This window comes from Apodemus sylvaticus, chromosome 6, assembly GCF_947179515.1.
Source record: "Apodemus sylvaticus chromosome 6, mApoSyl1.1, whole genome shotgun sequence".
NCBI classification, from domain to species: domain Eukaryota; kingdom Metazoa; phylum Chordata; class Mammalia; order Rodentia; family Muridae; genus Apodemus; species Apodemus sylvaticus.
Genome location: NC_067477.1, coordinates 108,719,517 through 108,733,196, shown reverse-complemented (window position 1 = coordinate 108,733,196; position 13,680 = coordinate 108,719,517). Strand labels below are relative to the sequence as shown.

The 13,680-nt window shown below is 50.7% G+C and overlaps 1 protein-coding gene across 1 annotated transcript; it reads left to right on the top strand.

The window, feature by feature from the left end:
- The first annotated feature begins 1,227 nt into the window (after positions 1-1,227).
- Positions 1,228-7,459, top strand: Osr1 (odd-skipped related transcription factor 1). The gene is made up of 3 exons (XM_052184762.1): positions 1,228-1,490; positions 5,589-6,287; positions 7,010-7,459. Exons 2-3 carry the CDS (start codon positions 5,623-5,625, stop codon positions 7,143-7,145), a joined length of 801 nt encoding a protein of 266 aa, XP_052040722.1. The 5' UTR covers positions 1,228-1,490; positions 5,589-5,622; the 3' UTR covers positions 7,146-7,459.
- The last annotated feature ends 6,221 nt before the right edge of the window (positions 7,460-13,680 follow it).

Below are 13,680 nucleotides of genomic sequence, written 5' to 3'. Positions count from 1 at the left end.
CTAAAAGGATTGTTTCAATGTGTTAGAGTGGTACCCGGTCCCCAGGAAGCCGGATGTGTGCCTGTGCGTGTACGTGCATGCATGCGTGCGTGTGTGCGTGTGCGTGTGTGCGTGTGCGTGTGTGTGTGTGTGTGTGTGTGTAGCGTGCTTGCCACTCTGCAATAGTAACTCTGGGGCAAAGTCAGGAAGTCAGAAAACCTCACCATCTTCCATGAAGAAGCCAGGTCAGGCATTCCAGAAAGGTGGTAGGGAGGGATGACAGCCGACTAGGACCAGCTGTAGGTCAGTGTTAGGGATCAATACTAGAGAGGTGGTTGGGTCTTAAAGGGGTGCACATAAGGTACAGACTGCAAGGATGTAGTTGTTCTAGGCCAGAGTCCTGCCTCCTTTTACAAACTCCACCCAAGCCATCTCCCCAGGCCCAGGGGTCCCAGTGCCTCTAGCTGCTCTTTAAACTCCCATCCACTCTAAAAGGAATATATGACTAGAGAGTCAGAAAGGAATTCCAGGAAGGTCTGAGTTTCCGGAAACTAGTTCTTGTTCTCCCCATATACTCCGCCACGGATGTTTCTGTGGAACGCCACACCCCAGGGTCTGTGGTCAGCCATAGGCACTCAGATGTGTTATGGCTCACAGCAGTCAGTAATCTCTGTCCTTCCGCACCAGGAACTAGCCAGCTCTGCTAGAATCGCCGCCCAGGTCCCAAGCGCTGTTTGGTGTCAGAGAGCCGCTCCACACCAGGAGTCTGCCACTTCTAGGAGGACATTCTAAGAAGAGCAGCGACTTTGTCTGATTACATATTGCGTGTATGCCTAAGGTGCTGGTGTAGGGACACCCTGGGCTCCTCCCTGCTTTCATAGGCACCACCTTAGGTCCCAAAGTGTTCCAACAGAGCTCCGAAAAGCTTGGTTCTAGCCCTCTCTTGTCCGGTAGGATCTGTTTCTTCTACTGTTTGCCCTTATGTGTCTCAGAAAAAAAAATACAGAAAGTGTCGAGTGGGACTGTTTCGGAGGGGACACCGGTCAGGAGAAGCAGAGGGCAGGCTAGCACAGCTGCCAAAGTCGGCTGCCCGGGTCAGCAAAACTTTCTTTCCCAATGCGCAGGCGCAGGCAGAGTTGGGGGGCAGGGGAGGGAGGGGAGGAATCGCGAGGCAAGGGGAGGGGGGTTAGGGGGAGGTGGATTAAAATAAGTAGGCGGCTCGGTGCTAAGGGATGAGTGAGACGTAGCTCGGCCTCTCCCCAGCAAGTTCTCACCGGCTCGGGTCAGATTCAGAAAGGGAGCCAGGAGCGAAGCTCACCAGACCCCGGCGGGCAGGACTCCGGGGCTGCGGAGCGCTCCCGCGTGCCGGGCTCTTGGAGTCACCGCAGCTAGAGAAGCATCAGGACTCTAGTTCGCCAGGGGTGCCAGTGGGCTCCAGAGTCTCTGGTCACTCAAGTCCAGCGCAGCGACCCTCACAAACGCGCTCTGCCCGGGGACTGCGGCGGAACAAGGTAACTGCTGTCCCGGGGCGCCTGGGCTCAGCGAGGCGAATGCCGGCAAGACTGACTTCTGGTTCCTTGTTGTAGTTGGTGCCTCCTCTTTTCAGTGTCCTCAAGGGACGTTCTTTTGGCCAAAAGAAGGCTGCAAGATCTTTGTGAAAGTGAGAGCAGTTGCAACTTGGGGTTGTTGGGGATGCTGGTTGAGGGACTTCTAACTCTGGGTCCTTCTTGGCCTCTGACCTCAGGAGGAAGGAAGGGACAGAAGGGCCTGGGCCATTGAATACTGCCGTGCTTGACTAGCTAGAATTCCAGTATTCCAGTAGGGTGCCCACAGATTTTTATAAGGCACTCTGCAAGCTTCCTTTAAGAAACTAGAGCAACTTGAGAGCACAAACTTTTTTGCAGGGTGCCCTTCTTTAGACTGATCTGGTCCTTAGCTGAGAACGAGGGGAGAAAGTGTGGACAGTCATAACCTAAGCCTACAGCATCCGGGACAGGTGCACTGCCCCGACTCTGTTGCGCTTTAAGGCGAATTCTTCTTTTGCGGAGTTGTGCTTTAAACTGGAAGCCTTCAAACCCCACGACCACAGGGCTGCTGCGAGTCTGACATCCGCCTCACAGTTGGACTCTGTTTGGGATGATCTCTATTGGAGGGCTTCAGTGTGTCCTTGGGCCTGCAAATCATAACCTTCGATTGTGTCTGGTGTAGGGGGAGAGCTATGCTTGGGGGGGTGGGTTGAAGGGAGGCACAAACGAACTTTGTTTTCTAACTGTTGAACCAGGCAACACACACGCCAGAAGGAGAAGAATCTTGAGACTGCTGATACCTCTGGCATGGGGATTCTTTTTTGCTCCTTTGGTAGTCGCCTAACTCGGGTTTAAGGGGGGAAAGATGAGAGGTCAAAATGAGAGAGGTGAGGGCAGCTGCTTGCTGAAGGAATCCTACCATCCACCATCGTATCCTTGATAAAAATAAAAATTCTCCCGCGCTGCCCTCTCTCAGCAGTGCTGCACAAGCCGGGTGGGCTCCGGAGCAGAGTTTAGCGGCAAAGGTTTCTTTGTCGCAATAATTCGATACATTTCATTCCGGATGGGACTTGTAAGTTGGCTTCTTTGAAAGAGAGCCACGTGCAAAGCTATTCTCTTCGTTTCACAGCCTCCCAGGGAAGGAGTAGGCTGGCTGGCAGGGAAGGGGAACTAACGCGGACTGGTGGATAGATGGTCTATCACAGGCTCTCTCTCGAAAGCGATTGCGGTTTCATTAAGATGGGGAAGCCGGCTCCTGGGGACACAGCAGGCATCCCAGTATAGCAGAACGGGGAACGAAAGTGGGTTCCTTCGATCTCGTTTGTTGGGAAAAAAGAAGTGCAGTTAAAGTATCCTGTGTTGGTCAGTCCTCTGGACCTGGATTTAGAAATCTGTCACCACTCAAATAGGGATTCGATGTCAAGGATGATATTGGGGTGGGGTGCTGGGCTCCTTCAGGAACAAGCTGGTGGGGTTCGCTCTGTCCTCATTAATGCAAGCAGTTAACTTACTCACGCTCAATTAGCCCCGAATAAACCACTTTAATAGACTGCACACTTCATTAATGGCCTCCATAGGGATGGATGGCGGCAGACGCGGGATTGGCATTCTACTGCAAGAGGGACACGAATGACTGTGCTGCGCATGGACCCCTGCTCTGAGGCACGAATTGAGTTCACTGTAGCGAGTCCAGACATTTACTAGTGCTTACCAAGTCTTCAGTCCTGAGCTCCACGTGGAGTAGATACTAGGCCTTAGAAGAGGTAGTCTCTACCCGATTAAAAGGTGAAAAAGCTCAGGATGGAGTGTGGGTGGGGGTGGGGGTACTGCAGCTGGAGAGACCAGGGTTCCTCCCGTCTTCTCAGGCCGCAGTGGCTTTAGCTGGTCCCTTGAAACCAGATTTTGCATGAGGTCCATTTTTAGTACCGATGTAACGATCCACGTTTCCAACGAAATTCGTCCACGGGGAAGGTCGGTGGCATGACCCTTGGAACCCCACGCCTAGGAAAGCTACAGAAAATAAACTGCTTGGCCCACTGAGACAAATAAATGACGTGTTGGGCGAAAGAAGATGGAAATAAGATCAGGCAGAGAGGCTGCAAGTACCTCCCCTCCAGGGTCCCAAGGCTTCTTCACACTTTTTGGCTTCTGGGGGTGGGGTGGGATGGGGAGACAAAGAAGAGACAGGAGAAATTTGTGGACTATGCCAAGCCTAGCAGTTCATGCTGCACCATCTCTGACATCCCACAGACCTAGTAGAAGAGGGTCTAGTGTGGCCTCCCCACTGCCCAGGCTGGCTCTAATAGAGTGTAAGGTACGGATCTAATTTCCAGAGCCTGGAAGAGAGAGAAACAGGGGTGGCAAATCAAAGAGCCATTCCAGTAGCCTGTGTCCTGCAGAGCTTTGAAATGGGAGGCCTTCTTTTCTCCCACCGGGGTCCAAAGGGGTCCCGGGGTCTCCTGCTTCCTCTTCAGCCCAAACTCAACTGTACTTTTCCTGTTTTTCTCCCCTTGTCCCAGAAATCTGAGATGACCCTCAGATTGTCTGGCCCAGGTTTTGTGAGAAGGCTGGTGGGTGACTGCTATCCTAGACAGGTTGGATCTCAGCAGACTTTCGTGCTCCTTACCTGGGAAACCAAATTAATCGCAGGCACAACATCTCAGCCAGCCTGCTCTTGTGTTTAGACCTTCAGGGGCTGAGCTGTGAAGACAGGAGTCAGAAAAGTAGCTTGTACCCGGGAAAGAGAACACTCTAGACAGAGGAGAGATGTGAGAAAGAGAGGCAAGGAAGAAATCAGAAGCCAGAGACTGAAAGAGGAAGGACCTTACAGAGATTCTGCTCTGACAATTACTCCGGTATTGCCAGTGAACCCCAAGCTTAGAGGTTTCCCCAGGGTCCCTAGTGTTTTTGGCTTTCCTATATTTCCCCCTCTTCTACCACAGAGACCTAAATTAGAAATATCTGGAAGGACAGAGGAGCACCCCACTTTCTCATGTATCCTGAGGAACCTGACCAAAGTAGCCAGAAGATACCAGCTCTAGTGTACCCTGTTACTTTTGGCATGGCAGCCCTTTGATCTTATTCAAGGACCCTGATCTTCTAGTCAGGGTAAACAACTCAGCAGGGGAAGTCTGGCATTAGTGCTACAGGCTGACCTTGCCCAAAGTTCTCATCCTATGGAAGAAGTCTGAACATCCTGCTCCTCTTTGCTAGGAGCCCAGGAATTCCCTCATGTGGAAGTGCGATTGTATGACAGAGCCAATGAAGGTAACATAGATGTCAGTCCCTTTCTTGAAATGAGGGTGACCAACCATCAAAGGTTAGGGAGTCAGTCAGCAAGCAGCTACCAAGAGGACAAACTCCACAGGATTCACCCACCAATCAGTCTTAAGGTACTTTGCAAACTTAGGTCCAAGTGAGAGTTTTAAAGATGATGACCTGATTCTTTTGGCTTCTGGAAACCAAACCAGTGACCCGATGAAGTAGGAATTTCTGGCTTAACATGCAGGAACTGGGCGGCATACATATTTGAAGCCTCCTGCATTTTGTACATGGTTGTCCTATAAAAACACTGGCTGGTCTTTGTCCCTGGACCTCCTTGTTGATTCTACTTCAGAACAAGATAATCTGAATGTGTAAGTGTGCTTCCCCAGGTTCTGTTACTGTTTCAGGACAGTGTAATTCTGTGTGGCTCCAGGTTTGCCCGAATGTGGATATCTGGTGTCTGCATGGATGCAGTGTTTGCATCTTTCACAGCTGACAGCAGGCTTTTGTTCGAAGTTGGTTGTGTCTGTCTTTAAGGACTTCGTTTCCCATTGATGGCTCTGTCAACATGTGTGTCTTTGCCAGACAGCATTTGGATGGAGTCTGACCATCATGGAGAGTTCTGATCAGACAGCTCTCCTAAATCTTATATTCTTGTCTCTTCTCAGAAGGTAGTGGATTCATGGGTGGGGTCTTTGAGTCGTACTTCCTGCCTGTCCTAAGGGAGGGAGAGGGGATAACTGGACTGGAATTCTGGAGGAAGGTGACCTATTCTGAACATCTCTTTGGTTTTCTCCCTTCCCCTTCCTTTCTTTGCAGATAATCGAAATCATTGCGGTTACCAGCGACAGAAATGGGCAGCAAAACCTTGCCAGCACCGGTGCCCATCCACCCGTCCCTGCAGCTCACCAACTACTCTTTCCTTCAGGCAGTGAATGGCCTGCCCACAGTGCCCTCGGACCACCTGCCCAACCTGTATGGTTTCAGCGCTCTTCACGCGGTGCATCTGCATCAATGGACGCTGGGCTACCCAGCCATGCACTTGCCTCGTTCCTCTTTTTCTAAAGTGCCAGGTGCAGTGTCCAGCCTGATGGACGCTCGCTTCCAGCTGCCAGCCTTTCCCTGGTTTCCACACGTCATTCACCCTAAGCCAGAGATCACCGCGGGAGGCAGCGGCGCGGCGCTTAAGACCAAGCCGCGCTTTGATTTCGCTAACCTGGCCTTGGCTGCCACACAAGAGGATCCCACCAAGCTCGGCCGGGGGGAGGGCCCTGGCTCCCCTGCTGGTGGGCTGGGCGCCCTCCTGGACGTGACCAAGCTATCCCCAGAAAAGAAGCCAACAAGGGGACGCCTGCCTTCCAAGACTAAGAAGGAATTCGTCTGCAAGTTCTGTGGCCGCCACTTCACTAAGTCCTATAACCTGCTTATCCACGAGCGGACACACACCGATGAGCGGCCTTACACCTGTGACATCTGCCACAAAGCTTTCCGGAGACAAGACCACCTACGGGACCACAGGTGCGACACTGCAGCACCCCGGGTGGCCCCAGAGAGATCTGTTTCAGATGCTTTGGCTTGAGGCTTCCCCCCCTTCCCTTTAAGGTTCCCAAGAGACTCTAGTGGCTGTAAGCGTGCCCATACCTCTAGGGAGTCTCTAAAACCAAAAACTTCCTTCCCCTGCCCCCGCTCCAGGAAAGGTTTTAAAGCACGGGTGGGAGAAATAAGGTGATGGATAGGACCAGAGATCGAGTCTCCACAAGTTCGGGTCTGCTTGTCTGTTCTCAGTCCCTGAACATTGTCCATATGAGTTCCTGCAAAGACGGAGAGATTTAGGAACCGGCACTTGAAATAGGAATTCAGAAACGTTTTCGTTTTAGTTAATTTTGTGAAGTTTTAGTTTTTAAGAATCTCTTGGGTAGTGCATATCTAGAAACCCTCTGAAGCCTCTTCTGTTGACTGACCTCCAGGGTTGACTCAGCCTTTAGGAGGAGGTGCTTACAACTTATCCCTGGGAAGGCTGGTGGTCTATTTGCTCCCTCCCTCCCTCCCTCCCTCCCTCCCTCCCTCCCTCCCTCCCTCCCTCCCTTCCCCCCCTCCTCTCCCCACTCCCACTCACTGCCTCTGCAAGTTGCTCGATCTTGCTTTGCCTGTACCCACAAACACCTTAACAGCCAGGGGAGGGGATCTCGGACAGCCATTCATAAACAACATTGCATTATGTTGTCTGTCTCTACCCTTAGGTATATTCACTCCAAAGAGAAGCCTTTCAAGTGTCAGGAGTGTGGGAAAGGATTCTGCCAGTCCCGGACTCTCGCTGTCCACAAGACGCTACACTCACAAGTGAAGGAGCTCAAAACCTCCAAGATCAAATGCTAAATAAACAGAGCCTGCGGGGCACCGGGAACCTGGAGCCTGCCGCCGCCTTCTCGACCAGGGGGACCCAAGCTGAAGGCAACTCTGCGGGCAGCGGGAGGGGCTTTCGGGATCTTCCTTCCACAGCAACAAAGTCTCCTGGGTCCCTAGCGCTTGCGGCGCTTCTGAGCCTTGGCCCGGGCCATGACTCCTACAGCCTGGGCGGCTCCCCCAGGACAGGACGCGGCTAAAACTCTTGGCCAAAAGGCGGTACTCAACTCACATGGCGGAAGGAAAACTGCATTAAAAAAAAAAAAAAAAGACAAAAAAAACCGAAATCTCCGCTGAGCCGCAGCGGCGCCTCTCACAGAAGTATTACTTTTTCTATTGTTATTTTATACATTTTCTTTATCCACCCTCCCTCCCCTGACCATGTAAGCTTGTAAAGTCTAGACTGCGGAGAGGGGGAAAGAAAAGATCTGCGCACCCTGGCAATTTTTAAGTCCCCCTTCCTTTCCCTATCCCCACACCGGGGAGCCTGCGAAAATGTAATCCTTGTATTTGCTTCTGCCATCCGGCCCCTGGGGCCGCTGGCTCCGCGCTACTCCCGGGCGCTCCCGCTGACCTTCAGCTGCGGGCGCGGAAGCCCGGCTGAGAACCAGGCGCCCGGGGTAGGGGGGCCGGGCCTCCGCTCCCCTGTTCCAACGCTGCGCGCGCGCGAGGGAGCAGCCGGCCAGGAGCCGGGCGTTGTATTGCGACTGGCACTTTATGCTGACCATCGGTAACGGACATTTATCACTGGAGTTTTTTTTTTAAAACTATTAAATAAACGGTTATTTTACAGGCACGTCAGAATGGATATACCCTCTCGGGTCCCGAGGGGAAAGCTCTTTTATTGATAGAGGAACAGATTTCTCCGTTCAGCTCAGTTTTCACCTGTCAGCTTCTCTCACCTGGTCCTGTTAGGGTGACAGGGATGGTATGACAGAGGAGCCCGTGGGGTTGGTCGGTCTCTGTACTTAAGTTTTTACTTCTCAGAGTCAGGACTCCAGTCTCCTAAGTCCCCAAATCCAAAAAGCTGTGAGTTGCAGAGGACAGAATCTGCTATTATACTAAACTGTGAGAAATCCCACCTTCTCGGGGGCAGGGTCGTGTTGGGCCCACCAGGGAACAGAGTATCTCTCCCAAGTTCCACCCACACCACCACAGTAGCACCTTTCCCAGACCAGCCTGTCTCCTTCCTTCCTTCCTTCCTTCCTTCCTTCCTTCCTTCCTTCCTTCCTTCCTTCCTTCCTTCCTTCCTTCCTTCTTTTGTTGCTGTTGCGTTTTTGTTTGTTTGCTTGCTTTTGCTTTGGAGTGCGATTTTCTTTCACAGGGCCTCTAAGCCATACAGGCTGTCCTCTGCCCCTGCGCCTCAGCGGGCATTCACAGTGTACGATCACATCAGCCTTCAGTCGAGGTCGCTGCTTCCTCGGGGTACCCCTTATCCCAGGCTTCTCCTGAAGCTTGTTCCCCAGACAGATCACAGCTCCAAACCCACGAAGATTCTTAGCAATTTGAAAATCTTGTAAGGGATGGAAGTGGATGCCCTAAGATCCACCTCCCCACCCCACCCCACCCCACCCCCAGGCTTAGAAAGAGAAATAAGAGTTCACCTCTGGCAAACTGAACCAACCCTTGGGCGCATAGTTTTCCCACAATTAGAGATCTGGCTCTCCAGGCTCTCCTGTTCAGGGGCGGGGCCGGGCTCCCCCAGCTCCAGAGCCCAGACTGCAGGACCGCGCAGACGGTGGCGCCCTTGGCCTTTTTCAAACCAAGCTTAGCTTTCCCAAGGCTTCAGCTCCTGACGGGAAGACCTAGAGGTGGGGACCGCTGGATTGAGCTTCCCTGTATCAATGACCCCAAATCCAGCTTCAAGCAGTGTCCCGTGGACTGAGAAACCAAGTTTAGTGTGCAGTAGTTAAAAAATGCTCTCCTCTTTCATGGCCCGTCTTGCCCCAACCTTTTCCTGGGAATGATACCAAGCCCGGTGGAGACGAACCTCAGGAACTTAATTTAAAGGGGACCTAGGCCTGGCCCAGGGCAGATGGGCTCCATTTACAACGTTAGAGGCCGTGTTGCCCCCTGCTGGATCCATATGGTCTACTCAAGACTGGGGAACTTGCATGGGGTGCTTCCATAACCACAAGAAACTTTGCCACAGGGCGCCCTTACGCCTGTTCGTTATTCATCAGCTTACAAGGTGTCTCCCCCTCAAAAACTTCTTGACTGGTTTCAGGACCTGCATGCTAATGAACAGTGTGCCAGGTCAAGGGTGCTGGTCTGTGGGGTCTCCCCTTGACTGGCAAGTACCCAATGCCTTCCACCAGGGTCCACGAGAACAAGGCGTCAAAGGGAATCAAGCCCTTCTCTGAGAGTCTTGGGGCCTTTGGGTTCCTGGAAGGGCCCTTGAATTAAGGTTTGGAACCCAGGGTCAACCAGGTTGCAGTGACAGGGGGTTCTTGTCTATGATCCAATTAGGATAGTATTATTTAGAGGAAGATAATGAGCTAATGAGTGAGCGGTGTACACACACACACACACACACACACACACACACACACACACAGAGAGAGAGAGAGAGAGAGAGAGAGAGAGAGAGAGAGAGAGAGAGAGCGATCTGAGAACTTTCTGGAGATATTTTCACTTCTTTCTGGGAGCCTGTCCTCCCAGGGCTGACTACCACAGCTGTCCCCTTACTCCTTTGTTTCAGGACACTCAGAACCTCTGCAGTTAGCCAGGCCCCCGGGACATCATTAATGCTGTGGAATGTTCCAGAGGTTTGCTTGGGATGTTTTCCTTTTTGGCACATTCCGCTTGCTTCTGGCATGGTGAATCCCAAGCCCCACCCCGGGTCCAGAGGCCTAGAGCCTTTCAATATCAAACATCCATCCACAGAAGAATGGACTCCCTGGGGCAGACGTTGTAACATGGTGTAAGGGAATGGGGCACCAGTCTAGACAAAAAATATCCAGACTACTGAGGATACCACATGTTGCCCTCATGGGGTAAAACCAGAGCCCAGGTTTTAGTAGCATTTACTCCAAGGAAGGACAAGATTATGCAGCAGCAGAGAATGCAAGTGACTGCTCAACAGTTCACAAGCCAGGAGCAATGCAGCAATGTGATTGGGGTCAGTTTTTCCTCTGGCACCCAGTATAAATGTGTGTGTGTGTTTATACATACAAATGCATATATATATGTATATATATACATATATATATATATTAGAGACAGATTTTTTCTTGTCTTCTTCAACTTTCCCCCTACACTTCTATAAGACCCCAGCTTCCCCTCTCCTCACCAAAGTAAGTTTGTAAGCTTTTCTAGATCCTCTCTCTCTCTCTCTCTCTCTCTCTCTCTCTCTCTCTCTCTCTCTCTCTCTCTCTCTCTCTCTCTCTCTCGTGCATGTAGAGGTTGAGTCCAGTCTGAGAGCTGGAAGAGTTGAAGGTCTCCTGTGGGAGGTAAAGGACCTACTTGGCCCCCAGTGATCACTTCGGAGGGTTGAAACCGGCAGCAGCATAGGGTTCCTATCTAGGAAGAGATCAGAAGCAGAAGCGTACTGGGAGACAGTTTTCGGACTTCTTAGAAGGAAAACACGTTCAGGTCCTTATAGTTTCAGAATTTCGGAACTTCAGGGTTTGCAGCCTCATAGAAAGCTTTTTCTAAGGCGCTGGTAAGGCACTGGGTTCACGGTGCACAGGGGAGAGGAAAGGTTTGGCTAGAAGATTCAGGGACTCTTGTCCTCAATGTCAAGAATGCTAGACCTGTGATATTATAAACCCCCTTAAATCTGTCTCTTTCCAAGATATTCTCTTCCCACCGGCCAAGAGTGTTATGTCACTATCTTTTCTTTTAGGCACAGTGACATCGCACCGGTCTCTGGCCGGAACCCAAAGGCACCATAGCATCTACCACTGCAATGCATTAAAGTAACTTTATGAAATCACAGACCAGTTCGGCTTGGATCTGTGATGCCCTCTTATCCCAGCCTCGCCCCGAGAATAGTGTTCTTGGAGACTTCAGGGATAGTTCCGACTCCACCAACAGGATCCACAGACCCAAGACTCTGGCAGGTGCCCTGTGTGAGGAGCCGTGGCGGCAGTATTCTCTTTGAGATTCCACCATGGTGGTTTCAGCAGTTTCAGACCACACCGGTTCCAGCGCCAGCTACCGCTGCGCGCCCGCCCAGCCCACGCAGACCCCGCCCACATTGGCAGCCAGCTCCCTCCCACCGCGCAAGCTCTGCCTGCGCAAGCGCAGGAGCAACTCTACAGCTAAGCGGGACTGTGCAGATGAGCTGAGCAAGGGAGGTTCGGGGAGTTGCTGCATTTTTTGGTTACCACCTTTAGAGATGCGCAGGATCTTGCATCGGTATCCCGCCTTAGTCCTGCGCAACAGAGGTGTCGATTTAGTTCACCGTTAACACAGCTTGAAGACTCTTGAATCCGTTCGTCGCCTATGGAAGTGCTACAGATCCAAGCTTCAGGGAGGGTGTGGCAGGGCTGCGGTACCGCAGAATGTGCGTTGCGGTTCCAGCCCTTCCTTCCGGGTAGGGTGTCTGAGGCAGAGGGCTCTTCTACCTGAGCCATGGGAGACTTTTAGAAGTAAGGCAAGACCTGCCTGGGTCTTCTACCTACTTAGCCCGGCTTTCTTTACAGCCAAACAGGCCCAGTTTTCACATTTCATATGAAAAATTCACTAGGGACACTAAATATTAGTTGGGGTCAAACCTCATGTCAGTGCAGAGGAAGAATTAGAAGCTCTGTTTTCTTTGAGACACTGGGCCAGGAGACTTTTCTTTTCTTAAAATGCACAAGCTTGGGGCAAGTTCTTGAAAACCTGAGCTTCAGCTATTGTCCCATTCAGTAGAGAGAGGAATAAAGGTTCTACATATTTAATAGCAAGGTTCTTGCTTTAACTAAAAATTGCGCCCTAATACGATGCAGATCAACTTCAGCACTTATGAGCCAAGGAGATGTAGTGCGAGAAATACATTGTCATTTCCCTGTAGTTGCTTTCCTTTAAAGCAACATCGCTGCTAGGAGAGCTCACAGCCCCTCCCCACTTAATCACTTTTCAGAGGAAATTTCTGTGTGTGTGTGTGTGTGTGTGTGTATGTGTGTGTGTGGTATGTATGTGTGTGTGGTGTGTTTGTATGTGTGTGTGGTGTGTGTATGTGTGTGGTGTGTGTATGTGAGGTGTGTGTATGTGTGTGTGTGTGTGTGTGTACATGTGCACTGTAAATGCGTGCCCCTGTGCCTCCACTTGGGAGGTGTGTGGTGTGGTGTGGTATGTATGTGTATGTGGTGTGTGTGTATGTGTGTGTGTGTGTATACATGTGCACTGTGAATGTGTGCCCCTGTGCCTCCACTTGGGAGGTGAGAGAACATTGGCTCTCCTCCTGTAACACACTCCTTAGTTTGGAGACAGGATTTCTCACTGAACTTGGACCTTGCTGTTTCTGCGGGTCAGGCTGGCTACTGAGCTCCTTGCCTGAGCAAAGGGAGCTCATAGGATGCTATGGACAGACAGCACGGTAATACCATACTGGCATGTGTCTTCATTCCTTATTCATAACCTTAGTCCTAGCTAGTTATGGTCATTCTAGGACAGTGCTAATTTCAGTCCCAGAGCTAAGAAGAGAGGGTGGACTGTGGCATGGATAAGTGAATAGTTGAGGGGTGTGTGTGTGTGTGTGTGCATGTGTGTATGTGTGTGCATTATACTGTACTAGCTCTCAGCAGCATTGCTATCATTGGGAATATATAAAGGACAATTAATTCATTTTAAATAATAGGCTTCATTGAACTGAGATAAGTTTTTGTTGCCTGTTTTTTTTCTCCTTCCATGAAATAGTATGGGTGCATTGCTTTCTGACACTTGTAGGATTGGGTACCACTGGGAGGCAAGGTGCCTAACTTTGCTGCTTCTCTGGACCACCCTGGGTAAAAAATTATCCTAGGCTCCACATTGTAGGGGTTTCCAATCTGCATTCTTGTGTTGTGGAAACATACCATTTTACTTTGCTTTTCACCATGATAGGCCATTACCATCCATACAATTTATACTCTAGAACCATGCAATTACATTACAAAAATAACCACAAGGTCTCGTGTTTTAAGTAAGCTTAGAATTTATATATTCGGTCACATTCATAGATACCCTGGGACACTTTTGGCTCATAGCCTTTGGGGTTAGGCACCCCTGACTGGGAGTTTGCTGTGGTGACAGGGTTTCAACATTATGGGGACTTGGGTGGGAAGGATGGCTGGCTAGAAGTTAATTTTACAATGACCAGAGAGGTAAAGGAATTCCAGAGGATGTGATCCTTATGTAAGTAAATTTACTTGTGCAGTTGTTTCTCATCCTGTTAACCTGAATAGAGAGCCAAATGTATCCATAAGACACATATGTTTTATAGACATGTGTATGGATATTTGCCTGCATATATGTATGTGCACCAAATGCACACTAATATTCATGGAGGCAAGGAGAGGTCATGAAATCCCCTGGAACT

What these genes read in the sequence shown, in the direction of transcription:
- Osr1 (XM_052184762.1), top strand. Translation starts at nt 5,623, where the DNA reads ATGGGCAGCAAAACCTTGCCAGCACCGGTGCCCATCCACCCGTCCCTG. An exon ending in GACCACCTACGGGACCACAG is followed by an intron (nt 6,288 to 7,009) that starts GTGCGACACTGC and finishes CTCTACCCTTAG; the next exon opens with GTATATTCACTCCAAAGAGA.